The 27,911-nt window shown below is 35.0% G+C and overlaps 1 protein-coding gene across 11 annotated transcripts in view; it reads left to right on the top strand.

Annotated features, from left to right (window-relative positions):
• Positions 1-27,911, top strand: part of LOC131143778 (uncharacterized) — a 49,681-nt gene that overhangs the window by 13,022 nt on the left and 8,748 nt on the right. The window contains exons 2-9 of one of the 11 annotated variants that reach the window (XM_058092104.1): positions 694-838; positions 1,059-4,126; positions 4,223-4,300; positions 12,409-12,561; positions 12,856-13,019; positions 13,249-13,396; positions 13,568-13,690; positions 14,458-14,545. In XM_058092104.1, the coding sequence (XP_057948087.1) occupies positions 1,292-4,126; positions 4,223-4,300; positions 12,409-12,561; positions 12,856-13,019; positions 13,249-13,396; positions 13,568-13,690; positions 14,458-14,545 (3,589 nt within the window). In that variant the 5' untranslated portion in view covers positions 694-838; positions 1,059-1,291. Of the gene's footprint in view, positions 1-529; positions 839-1,037; positions 4,127-4,222; positions 4,301-12,405; positions 12,562-12,758; positions 12,809-12,855; positions 13,020-13,248; positions 13,397-13,567; positions 13,691-14,457; positions 14,546-27,911 lie in introns of those variants that run through there. The other 10 variants (XM_058092103.1, XM_058092099.1, XM_058092106.1 and 7 more) reach the window with 10 other exon arrangements.

Here is a 27,911-nt window from a genome sequence, read left to right as displayed (position 1 = left end):
GGTGTGAACTTGTCTTCTTCTATGTGCTTTCCTGATTCCTAGATTGATAATTATCTGACAAATTTTAGAAGAGAAAATTTAATGTTGGGGAAAAGAGTTGTTGCTCCGGGGCAAACTTGTCTTCTTCTGTGTGCTTTCCCTATTCCTAGATTGATAATTATTTGACAAATTTTACTGGAGAAAATTTAATGAAGGGGAGAAGAGTCATTGCTCCAGGGCAAAGGATCACACGGTGCTAACAAGAAGGCTGAGTCTGAACCTAAAAATTTCATCATCTTATGTGGTGCTGTTAATTAACATATCTTGGAAAAGAGTCATTGCTCCAGGGCAAAGGATTACATGGTGATGGCAAGAAGGCCGAGTCTGAACCTAAAAATTCCATCATCTTATATGGTGCTGTCAATTAACATATCTCTCAGGAAGGTTTACTTGGGAAAAATGGTCATTTCTCTTGGAAAATGTGGTGTACTTGTCTTCTTCTTTGTGCTTTCCTGATTCCTAGATAGATATTATCTGACAAATTTTACAGGAGAAAATTTAATGTTGGGGAAAAGAGTCATTGCTCCAGGGCAAAGGATTACATGGTGATGACAAGAAGGCTGAGTCTGAACTAAAAATTTCATCATCTTATATGGTGCTGTCACTAAAAATTTCATCATCTTATATGGTGCTGTCAATTAACATATCTCTCAGGCAGGTGCACTCGGGAAAAATGGTCATTTCTCTTGGAAAATGTGGTGTCGGTGGATCAGGCCTGTGCATTTTGCCCTGGCCTTGTGGACCTGGAAAATTCCTGGAGAGAACACCTGGAGTTTGGCACTAGATCCCTCTACTAAAGGTATTGCTAGCTTGCATTAGGTTCACTAATCATGATTATTGGGTTGACTAATGATGCCTAGCTCTTTGTTTTGTTTCTTTAACTGAAAGATTAATTTCGATTTCTTCTTGAATCTCCATTCTTGTGAAAAATTGCAACTCAATATTTCCTTGGTTTTGATCTTGTATAAAGCTTACTTATTCACCAAAGTGAGATTTAGTTGGCTTGTTGAATATTTCAGTACATCCAAGTGCCTTCATCATCACTGAAGCAATTGGAGTTATCAATCAGAGCAGCTGAAACTGGAAACAAGCTGTAGCCCATTTCCAGTTCGAGTACCTGGAGTTTCAGAAGCTCAACACTTCAACTTCTTTGTACTTTGTCGCAATATTATCTGCAAGTTTTGCACCTTATGATGGGCCATTCATTTATGCCCTCCCTCCGATAATTTTTTGTTTTCTGGCATTGATTTTTATGCCCACTGAAGTAGATTTACATGGAAAGAGAACTCATAATTTTATAATGGAACATTCAAAAAGTTGTAAAGAATTGCTGTATGATTCCCTGCAATATGGAAGTGATCAATCTGCTTCCCTGGGATTTGTGTTGGATTCTACGAGCAGCATAAATACTAATACAAGACCTCCAGAATTAGGTATATTAGACGTTAAACCTGTACTTAATTACTCCATACAGACGGGTGAGGAGTTTGCTCTTGAATTTATGCGTGATCGTGTGAATACCAGGAAAGCTTTTATTCCAAATAATGCTGGCGAACACAACAATTATGCAACAGGCTACATGGATCTCAGAGGCATTTTGGGTAACGGTTATACCGGGTCTGACGGTGGATCAGATATTTCAGTGTCGACCATAGTAGAAAAAGGTTTGAAAGAATTTGAGGGAAAAAACTCTTTATATGAAGACCGAAGTAACCATGACCCTATGCAATCAGTAGAACAAAATTCTTCAGGCAATGGAAGTGGTCGAGGAGATGCTCATGGGTATGACTCTTCTCGAGCATGTCATAGTTTTCTTACAAAAATGAAGATTCTCTGCAGCTTTGGAGGGAAAATTCTACCACGGCCAAGTGATGGGAAGCTCAGGTATGTTGGCGGTGAAACACACATCATATGCATTAGCAAGAATATTTCCTGGGATGAGCTTAAGCAGAAAACATTAACAATTTTTAACCAAGCTCGTACAATTAAATATCAGCTCCCTGGGGAGGATCTCGATGCCTTGGTTTCTGTGTCCTGTCATGAGGACCTTCAAAATATGATGGAAGAATGCAACACACTTGAGGAGACAGAAGGATCAACTAAACTCAGGATGTTTCTGTTCTCCAGAAGTGATTTGGATGATGCTTATCATGGTCTGGGGAGCCTGGATGGTGATTCTGAAGTACAGTATGTTGTTGCTGTGAATGGCATGGACATCGGATCCAGAGAAAACTCTACTCTGCATGGTTTGGCTAAATCTTCAGCAAGTAATTTAGATGAGTTAGATGGACAGTCTATTGAGGGGGGGACAGGTAAAGCTGCAACAGACTCAGTTGGGACTAGTACTTCACCCTTCACAGGAAATTTTGTTGCATCATCAATTCAACCTACTCGATTGACTCTACCAGGTTCATCCAATGCCTATGAAAACCATGCAAAATTTCGTCATGACCAGGTGATTCATCATGGTAAGCCTCCTGGCAAAAGTTCTGTTTCGATGCCTATTTGTGGGAATTTAACTGAAGGGCATGCATTCCCTGGCTTAGATGTTGAGGATCCTGAAATGCTAGTGAAAAAGGTGAAACTGAAAAGTGATGGTTCAGTTCAACCTGCGTGTCACCGTGAAACACTTAGTCTCTCACAAAATGATTATGTTGCGCCATTGGAGCCTAAGACATATGATGGTGAAGTGATGAGATATGTTCCAGTTGAAGAAGCAACTGTTGCTGTTTCTGTGCCTGGAAATGAGAGAAAACACCAAGAACATGTGCAGACTTCTTTGTACCCTGATGTTAATCCAATTCAAGGTCCCATATGTAATGAAGATGACCATTGTCATACATTTAGTAGTGCATTTGCTCGTGGACATGCTGACTCTGAGTCTGATCCAATTGATTTGAGCTACCTTGAGCCACCTGCACTTCCTCAAAGAGTCTTTAATTCTGAGAGAATTCCTCGAGAGCAATCAGCATTGCTTAACCGTTTATCAAAGTCTGATGATTCACTTGGTTCTCAGCTTCTCCTGTCTCACTCACATCCTGATACTATGGCACATGATCCAATCAACCAATCCACTGAAAAATTGCACAATGGAAATCAAGCTCCTCAAAATGAGCAATTCATGTCAACTGCAAAGCCACTTTATATGGAGTCTCTAACAATTGATGATGGACTGGCACAGCTTCAAAAGTACAGAGTGTTTGCTGATGCGATAGGCCAGAAGAATAAAAAGCTTTCTGCAGATGAGTCAGAGTTTGACTGGAAGCAGAAAGTCCCAAACATTTTATGTTGTAAAGATGCTGCGAATGAGGGTCAAAATCAAAAGGCTGACTTTGAAATGACCTCTGTTGACTTTAAAAATTTACATGTTGAGTTAACAGCAGAAGCTAAACCAGAAGTTCCTGTGGTGAGTGAAGCAACTTCTCTGAAACATGATGACAATAATTCATCTTGGCTTCCAGAGCCTAACTGGGATGAAATGGTGGGCAAGGATTCTTGTGATGAGAATCAGGGGCATGTTCAAACTTTTGCTTGGGTGGAGAGCTCAATGATGGATGCTTCTGAGGGTGAAATTTCTCATGCGATTCCCAGTACAAAGCAGGGAGATATTCTTATTGATATTAATGACCGATTCCCTCGTGATTTCCTTTCTGACATTTTCTCCAAAGAAGTACTCTCTGAGGATTCCTCTGGAACTAGCGTGCTGCACAAAGATGGAGTTGCATTAAGCTTGAACATGGAAAACCATGAACCCCAGCACTGGTCATTTTTCCAGAAATTGGCGCAAGATGGGAATGTTTCTCTTATTGATCAGAATCATATTGATTTTTCATCTGGACAGACACAGGTTGACGAGGTATCTCCTGGATCTTATCATGTTACACCTTTAATGGGAGAGCTAGTTCCCACAAGCCATGTGGGTTCTCAGACTAATTTTAGTGAAGACAATCACAAAGAACTGCCTGCTACAATGGGAGCAGATTCCATAGTTTTGCATTCACATTACAATCGTTCCATGGTGAAAGGAACTGAAAGTATGGAGTTTGATGGTATGTCGGAGAACTTAGGAACACACATGGAGCATGAGGTATTTTTCTTCTTCTTTTTCTCTATAATGATGATTTCTAATTTTCTGAACAAATTTGATTTGTGTATCCAAATTTTCTGACTTTAATGCTTCTAGGATGGGAAGTTTTTCAAGAATATTGGTTTACCTCCTCTTGATCCTTCTTTGGAAGATCTTGATATCAACACTTTGCAGGTATGGATTGTGTGCTTACATTGTTGGCATGTGTCGTGTGATTTTGTGTGAAATTACTTAAAATCAGTATTTTATTTTGCTTCAGTGGCATGTCTGGATGCCTGGTTGCATTCATAGCATAACTATGAGTCCTTCCTAAGGTGTCTACCATCTTTATAATATGCATTTCGAGGATTGCAATTTGTTTCTATATGTTGTTGCTTGGTTGTTAAGAGGCTCATTTTCTTTTGCTTAAGCTCTGAAATTACTGCAATCGTTTAATGATGTGTCATGGTCATGGTCTTAAATTTCCACGAAATTGTCGAAATTTTCGTTGAACTTTCTGATTTCCATCACCCTCAAAATTGAAATGGCAGTCGATTTTTGTCTTGCATAATTTCTGTCGAAATCTCAACGAATCATCCGAAATATATTGAAATCTTGAAATTTTAGTTAAACTTGTTGAAATTTTAACTATATGATGAAATTTCGTCAAAATTCAAATGAGAAATTTAAGAGTGAAGTGAAATTTCGATCTTTATTTATTTTATCGAAACAAAAGATTATTACAAGTTCTTTTGAAATTATATGAAAAAATAAACTTACTGTAACATTTTATTTAACCATTCATGTCTAAATTATCATTATTTGTATAATAAATAATATTTAAATGATTTATGAATTTCATTTGTATTAACTGAATATATTTAATGTACATTATCTTATAAATATGTTTGATACACATACTATTTTACAACTTTTCCACCTCATACAAAACATAGATGCATTTAATTTGTAATATATTAGTCCTAAAACTTATATTATTATGTTTGTTAATCATTTCTAAAGTTTCACAAAGAATTCCATGCTTTACTACTAATTTTTTTTTTTTTCAAATTGAAATCGAAATTGACATTGAAATCAAAATTTCTGTCGAAATTTCTGTATTTTTGGAGCTTTGGAATTTGAGTCAAAATCGAAATTTAAGGGCTTTGGGTGGCACACCTAGACATGTAGCATATATGGAAATGTTTTCATGATGTTTATAATTAAATTGTGAGAAAGACCATGATTTATTTATAGCACAGCTTGGTGCACAAAGCTCCCGTGTATGCGGGGTCTGGGGAAGGGGGGCGGACCATGATGGGTCTATAGTTTGCAGCCTTACCTTGCATATATGAATTTTTTTTTGCTGGTTCAATTGCATTTTTAAGGATCACTATCTCTATTGGCAATTATTTTTCGTGGTTGAATTGATGAACATAGTTTTTCTTCATTTTGGTTTTACCCTCATTATGGCACAAAGGATAAGCATCACTATTGTGTATCCTCATGGTTTGCTATGCAGATTATGTCATTATTTCTGCAACCTCCATTACCGTTATGCTATTCTATACTACCCGCTACCACTATTTAAAACCATGTATTTACATTTCAACCCCTCTTGAGCTAAAGGTACAAAATGCACCCAAAATCTTTTCAAGAAGAGTTAAGAGCTTAGAACTTTCAAATGTACCAATATGCGTAAGTTGGGTGATGTGTGCGCTTGAAAAGAACTTCATGGCCGTTACGCTCACTTCCCGTTATGCTACATCTGCTACTCCACTTCCTACCATGCCCATCACTGTTACGCTACCTACCCATCACTGCTATTTGAAACCATGAGTTTCCACTTCAAATCCTCTTGAAATTCAATTGGTAACTTCAACAAATTTTAATATCTTGAAGAAAACACACTGCCCAATAAATGGTAAAAGAATCCAATTCAAAGATTCTAGGCACATTTGACAGTCTTGCAGGCATCACCAGTGCCCTGTGCATCTTGAAGGTCATTTTCCGTTTGTCCCCTGATCTGATGCAAATCTAGTCATAATCAATGTGTGTATGTGAATATCACGGATCCTGCCAACATACCCAACAAGCATGGGATTGGGATTTCTACTAATAAGCTGTTGAAATGGTTGAATCTGAGGTCCGAAATGAGCTCCAGCCTCATGGACAAGCAGTGATGCTGTAGGACTTGGCTCTAGGGACTTTTGTGCATATGCTGTAGACCTCGCCATTTGCTGATAAAAAATCATGGTTGTTTGAAGTTGGGCGAGAGCATTTCGTACAAGTGGGCTTCTCATCATCCTACTTGTCCATGAGTGCTATGGCAGCTTGTTCTACATTGTTTTACCATTGTGGGAAACACTGAACATAGCTACCATAGCTGCAATGTTGAGCAGAACTACTAAGTTGAGCTTAGCTACTAAGCATAGCTGTAATGCTGTGCAGAGGTGATGTAAGGCTTTTGTGGATTTGGATGTGGCAGATGATATTTTTAGCCTTTTTTGAAAATATTTTAGTTATTGTTTATTGGGAGTATTTTATGTTTGGTTAATGGGATTTGCTGAACACTGACTTACATGCATTAAATGCAGTAGTTGGGAGCTGTCCTCTTTGTGTATTGAATTTTCAACTAGACAAAGTACAAGTTAGAATGCTTTTGATATAAAATTGTTCTACAAGTTCTTGTGCTGGTGTGATCAGTGCTTCGCCTTCATCACCATGTTCTTTTTTCATCTCTCAACAATTAAGTTCATCAAAGGTGGAGCCTTTTGTATTTATTATTGCATCTACATGTTTGGCAATCAATTTTTTAAAAATTATATCCATTCCCTCAGTCGCTGTTAATCAAGGTCTTAAATTTTGATTTCGACTCAAATTTCGAAGCTCCAAAAGTATGGAAATTTCGACGGAAATTTCAATTTTGATGTCAATTTCGACTTCGATTTGAAAAAATAACGGAAACTAGTAGTAAAGCATGAAATTATTTATGAAACTTTAGAAATGATTAACAAACATAATAATATAAGTTTTAAGACTAATATATTACAAATTAAATACATCTATGTTTTGTATGAAGTGGAAAAGTTGTAAAATAGTATGTGTATCAAACATGCTTGTAAGATAATGTACATTAAACATATTCAGTTAATGCAAATGAAATTCATAAATCATTTAAAAATTATTTATTATACAAATATTGGTAATTTAGACATGAATGGTTAAATAAAAATATTACTATAAGTTTATTTTTTCATATAATTTCAAAAGCACTTGTGATAACCTTTTGTTTCAATAAAATAAATTAAAAGAGAAATTTCACTTCACTCTTGAATCGCTTGTTTGAATTTCGACAAAATTTCATTGCATAGTTAACATTTCAACAAATTTCGCTAAAATTTCGAGGTTTCAATAAATTTCGGATGATTTGTTGAGATTTCGACGGAAATTATGCAAGACAGAAATCGACTGCCATTTCGATTTCAAGGGTGACGGAAATCGGAAATTTCGACAATTTTGACGGAAATTTCGACAATTTCGTGGAAATTTAATACCATGCTGTTAATTTAATGCAAGTAGAGTGCTTTCAAGAGGAGAGAGAGAGAGAGAGAGATCTTATGTGTCATTGCTTGAGTGTGATGTGTATTTAAATCTATTCTTGAATTTCCTTGGAGTTTAGGTTAGAAATGTATGACCTTCTCAGAATGTAATTTATGAACTGTAGTTGAGAGATTGGCTTTTAATTTTCTGAGTAGTTAACGACTGATGCAGTGCACAAATTGCAATTATATGCACACACACAAATACACACATGTTGCATGGTCAATTGTAACATAATATAATTTTTTTAGATAATTTATAGTAACCGAGATACATTAAGTTTTCTAAATTGTACTTCAGTATGACAAAGGATTTGTTAAAGCTTGATATACATTGTTAGCGCACAACCTAACAGTTTAAGCTTTTAGGTAAAGAGGTAATCTAACATGGTGTCGGAGCAAGTTACCAGGAAGTCCTGGGTTTTAGTCTCCTTGCCCGTGTTTATTGTGTGATGTTTGAAAAAAAAAAGTTATTTATTCTCAGTAATGGGTGTTATTTATTGTATATTTTTCTCTCCTTATGCTGTTGGGCTGCACATGCGAGGGAGTGTTAAAGCTTGATATACATTGTTAGCCCACAACCTAATAGCTTAAGTTTTTAGGTAAAGTAGTAATCTAACAAGATTATTACATTATATACTTAGATTTTTTATTTTTTTTTATTATTTATTAATTTATGGAAAAAAATGAGAATTGTAATCAATTAAGTGGCAACAAAAAGCTCCTATGAAATGTTCAACATCTAATTTTATATTTTATTAGTTTTAAATTATATTTTTGTTATGCCTTATTAATTAATTCACTTTTTTTCTTATCTGGGATATTACATATTTCTTCTTGAACTGCACAATTGACAGTCTTTCATTATGGACCTAATAATCTTAGAGAATGATGATTAATAATTTTTTTGGAATTAATGTTATTCCCTTGCATTTTGAAATAAATATGATAGAGGTAACTTTTTACAAAAAATTATATATGCCGGAGATATACATATGATTCAAAAATTTCAAAATCAAAATTCTTCTAACATGAATGAAATGAAAAATGTTTTGTTTCCCCTTCTCATAGATGGATTAATATAACTCAAAGTTAAAATTTGTCTGAAAAAGTGTAAAATTTTGAATTATCCTTTTATTACTATTAGTAATCGATAGCATATGAAAGTAAATAATCAGCTTTTTCTTCTATGAACAAATTTATGTTTGCTAGCATGGTGCTATCGATATATGTGTGTATATGCGCATGTATATATATGTGTGTGTGTGTGTGTGTGTGTGTTTGTGTCAGCGCATGCAAGTGCATCTGCTTCATTTGTGGGTCTATGTGTACTATGTGCACATGCATTTGCATGTGACTTTTGTGTGAGTGTATGACACTTCATATATTTGGACATAGTTCTGTAAATTTTTTTAATTGATTTATATATGTGATGAAAATGGTGGTGTTATTGGAGCATAGAATGATTTTGTCAATGGGTTTGTCCATTTGTATGAATGGTGGGCAAGGATTGAACTTTTGTTTTTCACTTGTGTATATGAGATTTGTTGCTTTACAATGGGGTGGAATATAGAATCTAATACTTTGTGTACCAAATTTGTGTTCTTTGATTAAACGAGTCCTTTTAGGTGGCTATGAAGCACATATATGGGTCAAGTACAATACAATACGAGCTTATATTGGTATTTGGTAGGGGTTAAGCTTTTGTTTTTTCACATCCATATAAGAGATTTGTTGCTTAAGAATAGGAGTGGAATATACGTCAAAAACAACAAACCAAGCCTTATGTTCCACTGGTGGAGTCAGCTATATGAATCCTTTTTCATCAATTTACACGATCATGTGAAATTTTCTTCGACAAATTTAGGGCTATTAGGTCTACCCCTACCCCTTTTATTGCCCCTTACAAAAACTAGCTCGCTCCTCCTCACAAGCACGCTATTTGGTATATGTTGTAGATGCCGAAACCATCCAAGCCATCCCCCCTTATCTTGTCTTCTATACAAGTTACCCATAACTTATTGCGAATATGTTCATTCTTTAATTTTTTTTTTAACATTATACCACTTATCCACCTTAGCATTTTCATCTCGGCAACTTTTACTTTTTGCATGTTGTTTCTTAGTCGCCCAACATTCTGATCCGTATAACATAGCTGCTCTTATAGCCATTCTATAGAGCTTCCTTTTTAATTTTAATGGTATTCTAGGATCACACAACATGCTTGAAGCACTAGTTTGCTTTAACTTTATGCATTACATTTTCTTTAATTCTCCTTCAACTTGCATAATAGATCCAAGGTATTGAAATCAACTAGTGTTATTGATTTCTTGACCACCAAGTTTAACCTTTTCTCAAAATTCCTCCTACTATTTCTAAAATTACATTACATATTTTCTATCTTATTTTTACTTATCCTAAAACCTCTAAATTCTTAAGCTACTCTTCATATTTCTAACTTAGATTCTACCCCACCCCTAGTTTCATCAATCAAAACAATATCATTTGCAAACAACATACACCATAGTACCTTATTTTGGATACTCCTAGCAAGTTCATCCATCACTAGAGCAAAAATAAAAGGGCTCAAAGCAGATCCTTGATGTACACCTATTGTGATTGGAAATAGCCTAGCCTCTCCACTTGTAGTTTTAACGTTAGTCATTACTCCATCATACATATCCTTAATGAAATTTATATAGCTACTACATATGCTCTCTTTTCTATTTTCTTTTTTCTTTTTCCTTTTTTTCTTCTTCTAATACCCACAATAGAACTTTCCTAGGTACCCTATCATATACTTGCTCTAAGTCAATAAAAATCAAATGCAAGTCCCTATGCTTTTGCCTAAACTTTTCCATTAATCTTCTTAAAAGATATATAGCTAATGTTGTAGATATCCTGGGCATAAAACCAAATTGTTTCTTGAGACCCTTGTTTCTAACCCTAATCTTTGTTCAACTACCCTTTCCCACATTTTAATTGTATGAGTCATAAGTTTAACTCCGAGATAGTTATTACAATTTTGAATACCTCCTTTATTTTTGTACATAGGTATAAGTGTTTTTCCTATGTTCATTTTGGCATTTTCTTGGTTTTTATAATTGTGTTAAATAAATTAGTTGACCATATAATTCTAATCTCACCTAAGCACTTCCAAATTTCAATTGGGATGTCATCCCGTCCTATAGCTTTTCCATTTTTCATCTTTTTAAATGCAAACTTCATTAATTCTAATTCTACAAATTAATTTCATTTTTTTAGTTTTTTTTTTTTTTTTTTCATTTGTCAATTCTAAGTTTAAGCATAGGTATGCATTATTTAACTAACCAAGCCCCTATCAGTTGGCTATGAAGCACAAGTATACATCAAGTGCAATATAGTATGGCCTCATATTACGGATATTCCTAAAAAAGTAGGGTACCTTAACAATTGAACACATTTATATTAAATGAACGCTATTTTTTTTTTTAAAAGGCCATAATTATTCTATAGTTGAAGGTTTATTATATATTAGATTGAGAATATTGAGTTATATTCCTTCGTTTTATGACCAAATGTTTTGTAATTTTCTCTCCTGTGCATTTGTTTATAGACTTATTCGTAATTTATACTTAAAAAGGTCATTTTTAGGTTTGGGGGTGTATTTGATAATTGATACTAATGTGAAAGCATCTATTAACTTCTATCTTTAAACCTCATTACATACTTGGAAGCATTGGATGAGTATCATATCCAATGTGAATATTGTTAAGGCTTAATAAATATTGTTGGCCCACAACCTAACAACTTAAGCTTTTAGGTAAAGTGGTAATCCAACATGTTATCAGAGCCATGGTTGCCAAGAGGTCTTGGATTCTAGTCTTGTTGCCTACGTATAATGTATGTTTGTTAATAAAATTATCATGTTCCCAATATGGGTGTTATTCATTGTTTATTTCTCTCCACATGCAATCGGGCTACTAGTGTTAAGGTTTGTTATACATTGTTGGCCCACAACCTAACAACTTAATCTTTTAGGTAAAACGATAATCCAACAAATATGATGTGGGTATACAGGTGCCTCTAGAAGTATCCTTTCTAAATAATTTGACTTGAGTTTGAGGTTGACTAAAAGATATCTTCAGGTTTATGTTATGCAATCAATGTGCATAAATTGCTTAATTGTAATTACTTCCCATGCTAGTTGGGTTTACCCAAAGAAATTTTCAAACTACTCATTTTTTTCACTAAATAGATTGTGTGAGAGTAAAGTAAAATGATGATGTTCATGGATTTTAACTTTGTGTGCACTTTAAATTTTTCATGAGTCATGTTAGTAATAGGTAGGTCATGTGCTTGTTTCTCAAAATCTTGAAATATGCCATTTTGAATAATTCCCTTAGACAATTAACTACTCTGTGTTAATAGTTCAATTTTTTTAACAAAGGAATATATGTAAGTATAATTATTGTATGGTATTGTTAAGCACATTTGCACACCCTCAAAGCTAGTATGCACCTCTTCACACATTTTCTAGTCATCTTGCTTTGACATTTATAAAGATGCAAAACATGTAAATTTATGTTTTATGCCTGCTTTGTGGGCGTCGTCTGGTAATTCTTATTAAAAGAACTGTACTGATAAGGTATTGTTGAACTACTCATATTAGTTCATCCATTTATCATCCATCTTCTTATATCTTATGAATTTTCATAGCAGGTTATAAAGAATGACGATCTTGAAGAGCTGAAGGAATTGGGCTCTGGAACATTTGGGACTGTTTATCATGAAAAATGGAGGGGTACAGATGTTGCCATCAAACGAATAAAGAAGAGCTGCTTCACTGGTCGATCATCAGAGCAAGAGAGATTGGTAATTGTTTCATTACTTGATTCATACTTGAGCTTGTTTTTATCTCTTATCCATATGCCGTGTTAGCCACATAATGTATGCACTAATCAGTGTAGTAGTTGATGAAAGAAAAAATTTAAGGATGAAATGTATGATAATATCACTCTTTTTATATTGTAGCAAGTGCCACATTACTGCTGATTAATTATTTCTTCTAGATTGTGCTTCTTGGTCAATACCTGCCTACCTCTCCCCTTCTTCCCCAAAGGTACTTTCTTAATGCCATGTTAACTAACTAATATTACTGCCACTCAGACCATAGAGTTTTGGCGAGAAGCTGATATTCTGTCTAAACTTCACCATCCAAATGTGGTTGCATTTTACGGTGTTGTGCAAGATGAACTGGGAGAAACATTAGCAACTGTGACAGAGTACATGGTTGATGGTTCTCTTAGGCGTGTTTTGCTTTGCAAGGATCGGTATAACCTCCTCCATTCATACATCTTTAGTTTGGGCATGACATCATTTTTTGGGCTATGTATAGAATGAACACTATATTATTATTTTAAACAGAATGGTAGTTTGACATTCTAGAGCAACTTGGATTTGCATAGAATAAGTCCTAAATTTATGGTCTTGTTGATGTTTTTTCTTATGAAAATATTTCCTTCTGTTGTATTCTTCTCTTTTTACAAATGTAATTTGCAGGTATCTTGATTGTCGCAAGCGACTCATAATTGCCATGGATGCAGCTTTTGGAATGGAATATTTGCATTCGAAGAATATTGTGCATTTTGATCTTAAATGTGACAACTTGCTCGTAAACATGAAAGATCCTTTACGGCCTATTTGCAAGGTAATTCCGAATTTGTTACACTCCAGAGGAAACCTCATTAATTCTTTTGTAGTTATGCTGAATTTTGTCAATGTAATAGGTTCATTCCTGCAGTCACTGCTTATTTAAAGAAAGATAGGTTTCATTTCAAACCAATTTTTGACAACAGCATTACTCTACTCTTATTCTTAGGTAGGTGACTTTGGCCTGTCTAAAATTAAGCGAAATACCTTGGTTTCTGGTGGCGTAAGAGGCACCCTGCCGTGGATGGCTCCAGAGCTGCTGAATGGCAGCAGCATTAAGGTGTCTGAAAAGGTACATTACCACTCATAAAAACTCTTTCTTAGACTGGCTTGACAGATCAGAAGAGAGCAATTGATGTTTTTTCTTTTCTTTTTTGTTTTTATGCAATTCTTTAGAAATTTTCACCTACTGTGCACTAGGATCAAATGGTGATCCAAAAGATTCTATAACGTATAAGATACCTGACAGGTGCCTTTCTAGTTTCATCTTTTTAATTACAAGGAAAATTGCCTTCTGTCTGCTGTTTGACTTAACACAAACATGCATATAGAGAGAGAGACAGAGAGGGGTGTGCTGAGGGTGTGGGGGTGGGGGTTGGGTTTGGTAATAGTCACAATACAGTACAACATGGCTGCTTGCCAATTGAAATGAGAGAAGGGATGAAACGGTGAATTGTTTGCCAATTTAAATTATTGTGAAGATATAGATCTTTATTGACTATTTGACTTTGACTTGGCTTGGCTAATGTCTGAAGAAAGTTATGGTTATAGTTATTCACTAACTAAAACCATTAAATATCCACAATGAACCATGCTAAGTGACACTGTTGACACTTTACGTATGGCTCTTGTCAGTTGAATTTGTTTTCAGAAAAATGTTGAGAAAATCTCTTTTTATTTTTAAAATATTCAGTAGAATTGAAATATTCCTTCTGAATTAGTTTTTTCTTTCTATTTTCTAAAGAAGCAATATCATTTTTCCTTTCCCTCTACTTTTTCCTGGTCTCACTCTTGAATTTTAATACTGCTAGCCTCGCTCCTTTTTCCATCAATCCACAGGTTGACGTGTTTTCCTTTGGTATTGTCTTATGGGAGATTCTCACTGGAGAGGAGCCTTATGCCAATATGCACTATGGTGCAATCATAGGTCAGGCAGTAATTGCTTTTCCCCCTTCTTTAGCATTCAACTACAGCAGCTCTACTGTGTATATTTTGCAATTATCATATTATTGACATTGTGGTTTCAAACCATAGGTTAATAGAATTAAATTTTATTAATTTTTTAGATTGGTTCCAGATTGATGCTAGTTAGGCAGTAACTGATTGGCAACAACTTCAGATGCTTAGAAAGTGTCATGCCATGTAAACAACAACAACAACAGCAACAACAATAACAAGCCTTAAGCCCCACTAGGTTGGGTTGGCTACATGAATTCTTTTTCTCCAATTCAACCAATGTAGAACGTTTGCCTCTAGTAGATTAAGGGCTATTAAATCCTTTTTCACTGCCTCATTCCAAGTTATTTTAGGCCTACTCTTGCCTCTTTTCATGCCAGAAACAATAACTAACTCACTCCTCTTTTCAAATGCTCTAGTAGGCCTATGTTTCAAATGTCTAAACCATTTAAGTTGCACTTTCCTTATCTTATCTTTGACATGTGCTATGCCTAAATTGTTGCACATATGTTCATTCATTAGTTTATCTTTTAATATTATACCACTCATGCACATTAACATTCGCATTTTGGCAATTTTACTTTTTGTACAAGTTTTTTTAGTTGCCCAATATTCTGAACCATAAAGTATAGTCGGCCTTATAGCCTTCTTATAAAATTTTCCTTTTAATTTTAAGGGTATTTACGATCACACAACATGCTTGACACACTCCACTCCATTTTTCCCAACCCACTTTAATATTATGCTTTACATCTTCTTCAATTTCTCCTTCCGCTTGAATAATAGATCTAAGATATCAAAATCTATTAGTGCTAATGATTTCTTGATTATCAAGTTTCATCTTCTCCCCACTATTCCTTATGTTATTGAAATTATATTTATTATAATATGTCTTATTCCTACTTATCCTAAAACCTTTGGACTCTAAAATGGTTTTCCAATATTCTGTCATGCCACCTAAGGCCATGAAAAATTTTAATGTTTGAGAGAATTTTGATAATTTTTGGAAATGATTGTAACATGATTTTTTTTAAACTAAGAATTAGGAAGAAAAACAAAATACAAATTCCAATGAGAATTTTTTTGGGGAAAAAAAACTTAAAAATTAATATTTAATTTTGAAAAACAATTTAAAAGCATTGAACAATTAAATTGGGTTCTTTTAAGAACTCAAAGAAGAAAACAGTGGCTATTGAAGCTTGAGTAAGTGGTTTTTAAGTTATAGATTTACTTTCAAATATAAAAACAATATGAAAATATTTATTTTATTTCATAAGGTAATGTGGAGATCACGTCTGGGAAATGGAGATATTGAATGTGTTGTGTGGGAAGAACCTCAAATGGATATTGTTAAGATTTGATTAAAATGAATGACCTAACTTGAAGATAGGTCTCTCCCTTTATTTATAATTCAAATTAAATACATTCTAATGACAATAATACCTTAATAACTCCCACTAATTAACATACTAACACAATAATAATAATACTAAAAAGCATAAATAACCTCTAACGCTCCCCCTCAAGTTGGAGCATAAATGTCATATGCTCCTAGCTTGTTACAAATGAATTTAACACGAGCACCCCCCCAATGCTTTGGTAAAAAAATTAGCAAGTTGCATATTAGACTTCGCATAAGCAGTAGTAATAAGCTTCTGCACAAATTTCTCCTGAACAAAGTAGCAATCAACTTCCATGTGCTTTGTTTGCTCAAGAAAGATAGGGTTGGAGGCAATATGAAGAGCAACTTCATTGTCACACATCAATTTCATAGGTTGAGAATGAGAAATACTCAATTCTTCCAACATGTTCTTTAACCAGACAAGTTCACAAGCAATGTGAGCCATGACTCTATATTCTGATTCCACACTTGACCTTGCCACCACAGTTTGTTTCTTACTCTTCCAAGAAACCAAATTACCACCAACCAAGATATAGTACTCGGTTGTGGATCTTTGGTCAGAAGGCGACCCAACCCAATCTGCATCTGTATATCCATGGATATAAGTGTGACCTTGATCATGATATAAAAGACCTCTCGGGTGTACCTTTGAGATATCTCAGGATGTGAAATATTGCATCCCAATGACTTGTCCCTAGAGAATCTAGAAATTGACTCACAACACTTGTTGCAAAAGATATATCCGACCAAGTGACTGTAAGATAATTCAACTTTCCAACAAGTCTCTGATATTTTCTAGGATTGACAAATCAAGATTTAAACTTTGATACACTAGAAAAAAAGAAGAAGAATGGAGTAGGAATTATTGTACAAAAAAACTTGAGTAGGGGATAGAATTATAAAAATGAAGATGGTATTAGGTCAATAGATAATAAATATCATTAGTGCTTATGCTCCTCAAGTAGGCTTAGCAGAAAATTTTAAGAGACAATTTTGGAAAGATATGGATGGTATTATACAAGGCATACTAGGGACTGAGAAAATATTTATAGGAGGAGATCTAAATGGACACGTTGGAAAGGATAATAAAAGTTATGAGAGAATACATAGAGGATATGCATATGGAGACAAAAATGAGCCTGGGGTGATGATCTTAGATTTCGCTATGTCATATGATTTTAGTATAATGAATACTTGCTTTAAGAAGAGAGAACACTTAATAACCTTTAAAAGTGGACAAAATAACCTTTAAAAGTGGACAAAATAAAAGTCAAATAGATTTCTTTTTAAATAGGAGGGTAGATTGTTTATCATGCAAGGATTGTTAAGTTGTTCTAGGTGAAAGCCTAACCACACAACATAGAGTCTTAGTGTTAGATATATGAATTAGAAAATGGAAGAAAAAGGATAAAATAAACCAGTGTAAGAGAACTAGGTGGTGGAACCTAAAGGGAGAAAATATAATACAATTTAAAGATAAAATGATCAAAGATGGGGATTGGACTATAGAGGATGAGATAGATACAAATACTCTTTGGAGTAGATTAGCTAACTTTATTGAAAAGATAGCAAAATAGATTTTAGGTGAATCAAGGGGAAGATTCTCGAATAGCAAAGAAAATTGGTGGTGGGATAAAGGTGTCCAAAAAGCCGTAAAAACAACAAAAAAAATAAAAAATAAATAAATAAAATAAAAGGTACAAAACATGACAAAATGTAGAAACATGGATAACTTAAAAAATTATAAAGAGGTGAGAAAAGATGCAAAAAAGGTCATTAGTGAAGCTAAATACAAATCATTTAATAGTTTGTATGATAGATTAGATACAAAAGAAGGGGAAAGAGATATATTTAAACTTGCTAAAGTTAGAGAAAGGAAGAGTAAGGACTTAGGAAATCTAAAATATATAAAAAGTGAGGATGATATTGTCTTGGTTAAGAATGAAGACATAAAAGAAAGATGACAAAGTTACTTTAGTAAGTTGTTTAATAAAAACCAAATAGAAGACTTGTTAAAATGTCAACCCAGAATATCTTTGTAAATAAAATATAAATTAGGAAAGTGGGTAATTATAGGGGATTTGATATTATTCAATAGGAAATTGTTTCCTTGTTTAGAATAGGTTATTGTATTATATATTGGATTGTACGTAAGAACAAAATTATGAAAGAAATATTTTTTCCAATCTTTTCTTCTTTCATGGTATTAGAGCTAGGGTTTCTTAAACCCAGCTAAACAATGGCTGACAGCAGAGACTCTACCTCCTCTGCAAACATCACCGGCGATTTAGAGGTTACGTCCGGTGGGAGTACAAATGATAACACAGTCTTTCCACTCTCATTGGAAAAACTAAACGGAAAAAATTTCCGTGAATGTGCTCAGTCCATGAAATTGGTGATTGAGGGAAAAGGAAAGCTTGGTTACCTTACCAGTGAGCGAAGGAAACCAGATCCTTCCGACGCCGTAGCCTTGCAAAGATGGAGGTCCGAAAATTCCATGGTCACGGCTTGGCTCGTCAATTCAATGCAACCATCAATCGGAAAAATTTATTTGTTTTTGCCGACGGCGAAGGAGGTCTGGGAAGCCGTACGTGAGACGTACTCCGATGGAGAAAGTTACTCTCATTTGTCACTCCTCTGCAGAAATTTCAGGAAAACTTTCCTACCTCTCGACTACCTTCCAGTCTCCCATTGAAAATTTTTGGCTGTACTGCGTTTGTTCATGTCCATGCACACCATCGCGATAAATTGGATCCTCGTGCCATTAAATGTGTTTTCATTGGTTACTCACCTACCCAAAAAGGCTACAAATGCTTTGACCCGGTCTCAAAACGACTGTTCGTTAGTCTTGATGTCACCTTTTTTGAAACCACTCCTTATTTCTCAAAGCCCTCTCTTCAGGGGGAGAAATGGAGGAGTGAAGATCGGTTCTTCGATCCTTTTACTATTGAATATGAAGATCGGTTCTTTGATCCTTTTACTATTGAATCTGCGGTTACTCCAGTTACTTCATTCCCTGACCCATCTATTGAGTCTATTGAGTCTTCCATTACAGTACTTCCTGATTTGCCAAACACAACTGAACACTTACCCTCAGGAAGAGATGCAGGAGAACAAAACAATGCAGACATACTAGTTTATTCAAGAAAGCCGAAAACAAAGGAGAGGGAGAATCTCATACCTGAGGTACCAAGAGCGTTGGACCCGGTGATGGCTCCGAATGATCATGATTTGGTAATTGAGTCTTTCTCTGATAATTCTACACCTGATGATATCAATCTACCTATTGCAATCAGAAAACAAACCAGGTCATATACTCAATATCCTTGGTCGAAATACATGTCTTATAAAAGCTTGTCTATAGGATATCGTGCATTTGTCTCTAATCTGGACAGGATGAAAGTACCAAAAAACATTCAGGAAGCTCTAGAAATACCAGAATGGAGAGAGGCAGTCTTGGAAGAAATGCGAGCCCTAGAAAAAAATGGAACTTGGAAGTTGACAGATCTATCGAAAGGGAAGAAGCCAGTAGGTTGTAAATGGGTTTTCACAGTGAAATGTAAATCTGATGGAACAGTTGAAAGATATAAAGCCAGATTTGTTGCAAAAGGCTTTACACAGACTTACGGCATTGACTATACTGAGACATTTGCACCAGTGGCAAACTTAAATACAGTTCGGGTTCTCTTGTCCATGGTAGCCAATTTAGATTGGCCACTACAACAACTTGATATTAAAAATGCTTTCTTAAATGGAGAATTAGAAGAGGAAGTTTACATGACTATACCACCAGGATTCAATAGAATAGGTGAAGAAAACAGAGTGTGTAAACTAAAAAAATCGTTATATGGCCTCAAACAATCTCCGAGAGCATGGTTCGACAGATTCGCAAAGGTACTAAAGAATCAAGGGTATCAACAAGGGCAATCAAACCATACACTATTCTTCCAACAGTCTGAGGGAGGTAAGAAAACAATTCTAATAGTGTATGTTGATGATATAATCCTTATTGGTGATGATACTGTAGAAATGGAGAGATTGAAGAAGGTTCTGGCTACTGAATTTGAAGTTAAAGACTTGGGACAGATGGCAAGAACAAAAAAGGGGATTAGTGTTTCTCAGTGAAAGTATGTTACTGACCTCCTAGTTGAAACTGGCATGCTAGGGTGCAAACCTAGTGAAACCCCGATAGAAACAGTAAAGAGGGTTGAAGATTGTGGAAAACCAGTAGAAAAGGAGAGGTATCAAAGATTGGTTAGCAAACTGATCTACCTATCACATACTAGACCAGATATTGCATTTGCAGTTAGTGTAGTAAGTCAACACATGCATTCACCAAAGGAAGTTCACTTCGATGCCGTATACAAGATCCTTAGATATCTCAAGGGATCCCCAGGAAGAGGACTCTTCTTTAAGAAATGTGAAAGCAAGGAAATAGAGATCTTTACAGATGCAGATTGGGCAGGATCAGTGGAAGATAGAAGGTCCACCATAGGATATTGTACATTCGTCTGGGGAAATCTCGTGACTTGGAGAAGCAAAAAACAGAATGTGGTGGCTCGTAGTAGTGTTGAAGCTGAATTCAGGGCAGTCACTTAAGGGATTTGGGAAGGATTGTGGTTACGAAAACTATTGGAGGAATTACGGGTGCCGGTGAACCTTCCTATCAAACTCTACAGTGACAATAAGGCAGCTATTAGCATCTCTCTTAATCCAGTCTAACATGACAGGACTAAACATGTGGAGGTAGACAGACACTTCATCAAAGAAAAAATTGAAGAAGGAATTATATGTATGACTTATGTACCAACTAAGGAACAAACTACAGATATCCTCACTAAAGGCTTGGGACGACAGAGTTTTGATGATCTTATTAGCAAGTTGGAGATGATTAATATTTATGATCCAACTTGAGGGGGAGTGTTAAAATGTCAACCTAGAATATCTTTGTAAATAAAATATAAATTAGGAAAGTGGGTAATTATAGGGGATTTGATATTATTCAATAGGAAATTGTTTCCTTGTTTAGAATAGGTTATTGTATTATATATTGGATTGTACGTAAGAACAAAATTATGAAAGAAATATTTTTTCCAATCTTTTCTTCTTTCAAGACTTAAACTTAGATTTGACAAATGTGGAAAAGATTAAAAGTATGACATTTATTTGCAAAATTAGAGTTGACGAAGTTAAGTTTGCACTAAAAAAGATGAAAAATGGGAAAGTTATAGGACTAGATAACATCCTAATTGAAGTTTAGAAATGCTTAGGTGTCACGACCCAAAAATTCTATTTATTTTTTTTTATAATAAAATAAAATAAGTCTGCCCTGATACCAACTGTAATGCCCAATGTAATACTCCATCCACTATATCTGTATAAATACACTAAAGTACCCTGTAATGCCCAAAATGGCACTAGGTACTACAGTCCTCAAGATAACATACTACACAACGGAAGCATCTATATATATATATATATATACATCCAACAACAATACCAGAGTTCTACTATTTCCATAATTATACATGTACATCCCCAAAAATCCATAAACACATCTTAGGGATTACACAAAACACATTCCCAACTCAAACACTTACCCCGAAACTATAACTGTACCAACACCCCCTCCTCTACCTCGGAGCTTTCTTCGCTCGTTTGTCTGGATCTCCTGAAATGTTTGAATTCTTAGGGTGAAACACCTCTCAGTAAGTGGGAATAAGTTATTATCACTGTGTGGCAATATGAATTTTAATGTTCCAAAAATACAACCATTATTTACCTTTTCTTTCACTGTGAAATCATGTAAAACAGTAATCACGTATATACAAATATATTTCAAAATACACACTTTTCTTTCTCATCATACTCTATAAAACAATAATTTTGTATAAAACAATAACTCTGTATAAATTAATAACTCTGTATAAAACAATAACTATGTATAAGTAAATGTGCATATATGCATAGAAGAACTGCCCTAGATGGATAAACAATAACGTCATGTATTAACCCCGCATGATCCGGGTTGTGCGGCCCAAAGGTTGGACCTAGCCATGATTGGCCTAACCAGGCTAAGTCAACTGTATCTGTATCTGTAACTATGAGTACGATTGGCCTACCCAGCTAGTCTAGACTCCAGGGGGTAATCTCTACACTTCTATGGCACAATCGACTATTCCACTAACACTCTATCTAAGAAGCGTGGCTGCACTGGCAACTATGGGACTATGGTATCGTGCCTAGCTATGGTCCATCAGGGTTCTAAAACCATATAATGTGATTTCCAAAACAATATAATCACATGATTTCATTTCTCGAATCAGTATAATCTATTATACTATAAATCTGTATAAAACCACTAAAATACTATAATTCTGTATAAAATACTATAATATTGTAGTTCTATATAGAACGCTATCATTCTGTATTTATGTATCAAATGTTGTACTGTAGTTCTATATAGAATGTTGTAGTCCTTTACAGGACGTTGTAGTCCTTTTCAGGATGCTGTAGTCCTTTATAGGACGCTATAGTCCTTTTCAGGATGTTGTAGTCCTTTACAGGACACTGTAATACTGTATGAAATCTGAACTGTAGTCCTTAATAGGATGCTGTAATACTGTATGAAATCTGTACTGTAATCCTTAATAGGACGCTCTAATATTGTATGAAATTTGTACTGTAGTCCTTAATAGGACGCTGTAATACTGTATGAAATTTGTACCGTATAAAATCATATCTCTGTGTATATATATTTCTCCATAAAAACTGACGAATTTGTTTATACATACATTCAAACTCATGCCACACAGATTAAGTGATACTTTATACTATACTTTTCTTTTGAAAATAATAATATAACCATCTCTAGGGTTTTACTCATCCCATTAACCCAACTTTCTCAAAACATATATGTTTGTATATCATTTCCAAAGTTCTCATTTTCACAAATCAGTATACTCAGGAAAACATCTATATTACTCAGAAATCTCATACTTTAATTTATTCAATGAAATTTCTGTAAACGCCTGACATAACATATTCCCCTTACCTGTTTCCTAGAGCTATGCCTACAGCGATCCCAAAATTGTGCCTGCAGCGCTCGCACGAACCCTGTATCCATACATCCTAACTCAATCAGCTCAACCCCAGAATATTTATCATTTTAACATTCCTTAAGCCCACATATTCCAATAACTAATTAAACCTGAAAAACAACTTCCTTACCCCAGTTTTGGTGTGGTGTCTGAGAAGCCTAAACCAGCAAAATCACTCCGGTTAAATTGCAGAGAAACGTCACCAGGTTCCTGAAATGATGTTCCTTGTTTAATTAGGGCTAAAATCGGACGAGAAATCGAAGAGAGAGAGAGAGAGGTCCGCAGCTTAGAGAGAGAGAGAGAGAGAGAGAGAGAGAGGAGAGTTTTAAATTTTTTACAATTAAAATGACTTAAAAGCCTATTTATAGGCTGCTGGCACAGGGGAAACCATCAACGGTTTCCTTGTAACTGTCGACGGTTTGGCCTTTTAACCAAACCGTTTTCGTTGTTTTACCCTTTACTAAGCCTCGGTAACTAAAACCGTCGACGGTTTTCTGAGCTCACCTCAAACCGTCAACAGTTAGGCTTGTGCCAAACCAATTTTCCTCTTTTCTTTATTATTTCATTACTTACTATTTTCCGGGTCTCTACATTAGGTGATAGCGGACTTATATGGTTAACTAATTTATTTAATACAATTATAAAAACTAAGAAAATGCCAGATGAATGGAGGAAAAGTACTTTAATACCTATATATAAAAATAAAGAAGACATTCAAAATTGTAATAATTATCGTGGAATTAAACGTATGGGTCGTATGATGAAACTATGGGAAAGGGTAGTTGAACAAAGATTAAGGCTAGAAACGAAGGTATCAGAAAATCAATTTGGTTTTAGGCCTGAGATATCTACCACAGAAGCTATATATCTTTTAAGAAGGTTAATGGAAAAGTTTAGGAAAAAGAAGAGGCATTGTGTATGGTATTTATTGACCTAGAGAAAGCATATGATAGGGTACCTAGGGAAGTTCTATAGTGGGTTAAAAAAAAAAAAGGTGTACGTAGTAGGTATACTGATGTCATTAAGAATATGTACGATGGAGTAATGACTAGTGTAAGGACTATAGATGAAGAAACTAAAGAATTTCCAATCACCATAGGTTTACATCAAGGATCTACTTTGAGCCCTTATCTTTTTGCTTTAGTTATAGAGCAACTGACTAAGAGTATTCAAAATGAGGTTCCATGATATATGTTGTTTGCTGATGATATTGTATTGATTGATGAAACTAGGGGTAGAGTAGAGGCTAAGTTAGAATTATGGAAAGAAACTTTGGAATCTAGAGGCTTTAGGATAAGTAGAAATAAGACAGAATATATGAAATGTAATTTTAGTAATAATAAGAGGAATATTGGAGACAAAGTTAAACTTGATGATGAAGAAATAAATAACACTTGTAGATTTCGATATCTTGGATCTATTATGCAAACTGAAGTAAAATTGAAGATGATGTAATACATAGAGTTAAAGTAGGTTGGGTAAAATGGATAAGTGCTTCAAGTGTGCTTTGTGATCGTAGAATACCCTTAAAATTAAAAGGGAAGTTTTATAGGACAGATATAAGACCAGTTATGCTATATGGATCGGAATGTTGGGCAATGAAGTAACGGAATATCCAAAAAGTAAAAGTTGCCGGGATGAGAATGCTTAGATGGATGAGTGGTATAACACGGAAAGATAAATTAAGGAATGAGCATATTTGCGGTAATTTAGGTGTAGCTCCTCTAGAAGATAAGATAAGAGAGGGAGGACTCAGATGGTATGGACACTTACAACATAGGCTACATAGTGTGCCAGTGAGGAAGAGTGAGTTAGTTACTGTGGGGAGTGGTAGGAGTAGGGGTAGACCTAAAATAACTTGGAATGGGATAGTGAGTAAGGATTTAATAGTCCTGAATCTGTCAAAAGAAATGGTCTATGATTGCATAAATTGGCAGAAAATGATTCATATAGCCAACCCCACCTAGTGGGACTTAAGGCTTGGTTTTCTTGTTGTTGTTGTTGTTGTATTAGGTATCAAATCACCCATATTTAGTACTAACTTGCTGTTAGAATTCATGGATGTATCAACCGGTTTTGATCCAAACAATCCAATTTCATCTAACAGATCAAGAACATACTTCCTCTGTGACAAAACAGTTCCCATATGAAATTTAGATACTTCCATACCTAAGAAGTATTTCAACAATCCCAGATCTTTGGTCTGAAAATTAGTATATAGAAAAAGTTTGAGACTCTGGATACCTTTATTATCATCATCTGTAATAGCAATATCATCCATACAAACAACAAGAAGAATTCTACCCAATGAAGTATGATGCTAAAACATAGAATGATCCACAACTCACCATTGAAGACCAAACTCAAGTACTACAGCACTGAAACGACCAAACCATGCTCTAGGGAGACTGTTTAAACAATATAGAGCCTTCTTGAGCCGACACACTAAGCCTAACCCCACGGAGTGACAAACCTAGTTGGTTGCTCCATATAAACCTCCTCTTCAGGGTCACCATGCAAGAAGGCATTTTTCACATCTAACTGATGTAAAGGCCAGTGACAAGAAGTAGCCAAGGAGATGAATTGCCGTACTGATGTAAGTTTGGCAACTGGAGAAAAAGTATCAGAATAATCCAGACCATACACCTAAATGTATCCCTTAACAATAAGACGAGCCTATAGATGAGCCACAGAACCATTAGGGTTTACTTTCACAGTGTAAACATACTGACAACCAACCACAAACTTGTCAGGAGGAAGAGGTGCCAAGTCCCAAATACCATTGTTATGTAAAGCATTCATCTCTTCAACCATAGCAGCCATCTACCTACAATGGGCTAAGGCTTCCTAAATAGATTTAGGAAGGGTAGTAAAAAAACAAAAATAGGTGGGTGATAAGGAGTCATAACAAACATAGTTGGAAATGGGATGTTAAGTACATGTGTGTTTACCTTTTTGAACAGAAATAGGAGGATCAACATCATGGGAAGTATGATAATCAGATAAGGAAACCGAAGGCATGGTAGTAGAAGCTAGAGGGGACTCTCTTCCTTGAAGCTGCCATCGTGAATACACTTGCAAATTAGGATGATCAAGACAATGAAAATGACTCAAACTACATGGAGACTCAGATGGTTGGTTGGGTAAGGTCAACAAAGTAGAATCTGGAAGATTAGGCAAAGGAAGAAACTCATTGAGCTTAGAAGCACTCAGTGACTGGGGGTAGTAAGGTGTAAACTCAAATAAGGTAACATCGGAAAAAACAAAGAAGCGATGCAGTATAGGATTATAACAACGATATCCCTTTTGAGTATATGAGTAGCCTAGAAAGACACATTTAATAGCACGAAGATCCAACTTATCCACCCTTGGATTTAGTTGATGAACAAAGGACACACACCAAAATATATGAGGAGGGAGAGAAAATAAAGGTGAATTAGGAAATGGAATGGAGTACGGAATTTTACCACTAAGAACCGAGGGTGACATTTTGTTGATCAGATAACAAGCAGTAAGTACCACATCACTCCAAAACACTTTAGGTATATGCATTTGATAAAATTAGGTGTGAGTGATTCCGAGATGTCTATTTTTCCTCTTTGCAACCCCATTTTTTTTAGGAGTGTGGGAACATGATGATTGATGAACAATACCAAACTAAGTCATATAAGTAATGAATTATGCACTGAAATGCTCTTTAGCATTATCACTTTGAAATATTTTAACTGGCAAACCAAATTGAGTCTTTATTTCAGAACAAAAGGTACAAAATACATGAAATAACTTAATCTTTTATTAAATATATAACCAAGTCATTCTTAAATAATCATCCACAAAGGTTACAAAGTACCCAACTTAGACACAACCCTATGAAGACCCCAAACATCAAAATGAACTAACATAAAGGGGCTTGCAGCCCATTTATTGACTTGGGAAGAGAAAAGAACACAATGGTGCTTTCCTAACTAACAAGACTCATAATCGAGACTAGACATAGAACTCAAATTAGGAACAAGACATCTTAACTTTTTCAGTGAAGGATGACCAAAGTGTGGCAGTAGCAGTGTAAGTGGTAGAAGGAGATAGCGGCTCAAAGTGATAGAGTCCACCAGCTTCATGCCCTTCACTGATCGTTTTCCTTGTTTTCAAATCCTGAATAACCACAGAATTAGGGAAGAATGTCACTAAACAATTTATGGATTTAGTAATTTTGCTAATAGATATGAGATTGAAAGGAAAGTTGAGAATATATAAAACCGAAGGAAGAGAAATAGAAGAAGTGGAATTTATTGTCCCAATTCCTTTGGCTATAGTGGTGGATCCATCAGCAAGAGTAACACAAGGTAAATTTATAACGCCCCGACTCTCTACGTGAACCCAGAGTGCTACTAATCCATTCATTTACCTGATAATGCACATACTAATATCATGTATGCAGCGGAAAAGATAAATATAAACTCCCATTATATAATACTAGAGTTTACTATTCCTATCCATAATCCAAATTAACTATTCACCATCTGTAATCACATATATACATGTCTCCAAAACATAATCCCCAAATACCAGTATTCTCAACCATCCATATCTCAGAAAACTTAAAACATAGAACATAAAATATAAATTTATACATCTCAAAACTAAAATAAAAATATACCCTTTTCTCTTTCTATTTCCCAAAAATGCTATAAACCTCGAGCTCTTTAAGCTTGATCTTGAGGAAATCCCAAAAAAAATAAATTCATATTCAGGTGAGACACATTTCAGTAAGGGAAGAAACAATATATTAAAACAGCATGTGGCTAACATGAGTTTATATAATAACATAATATTTA

Source organism: Malania oleifera, chromosome 12 (genome assembly GCF_029873635.1).
Source record: "Malania oleifera isolate guangnan ecotype guangnan chromosome 12, ASM2987363v1, whole genome shotgun sequence".
Lineage (NCBI taxonomy): Eukaryota > Viridiplantae > Streptophyta > Magnoliopsida > Santalales > Ximeniaceae > Malania > Malania oleifera.
The sequence above is the reverse complement of the archived record's forward strand: the minus strand, read 5'-3'. Positions and strand labels throughout refer to the sequence as shown.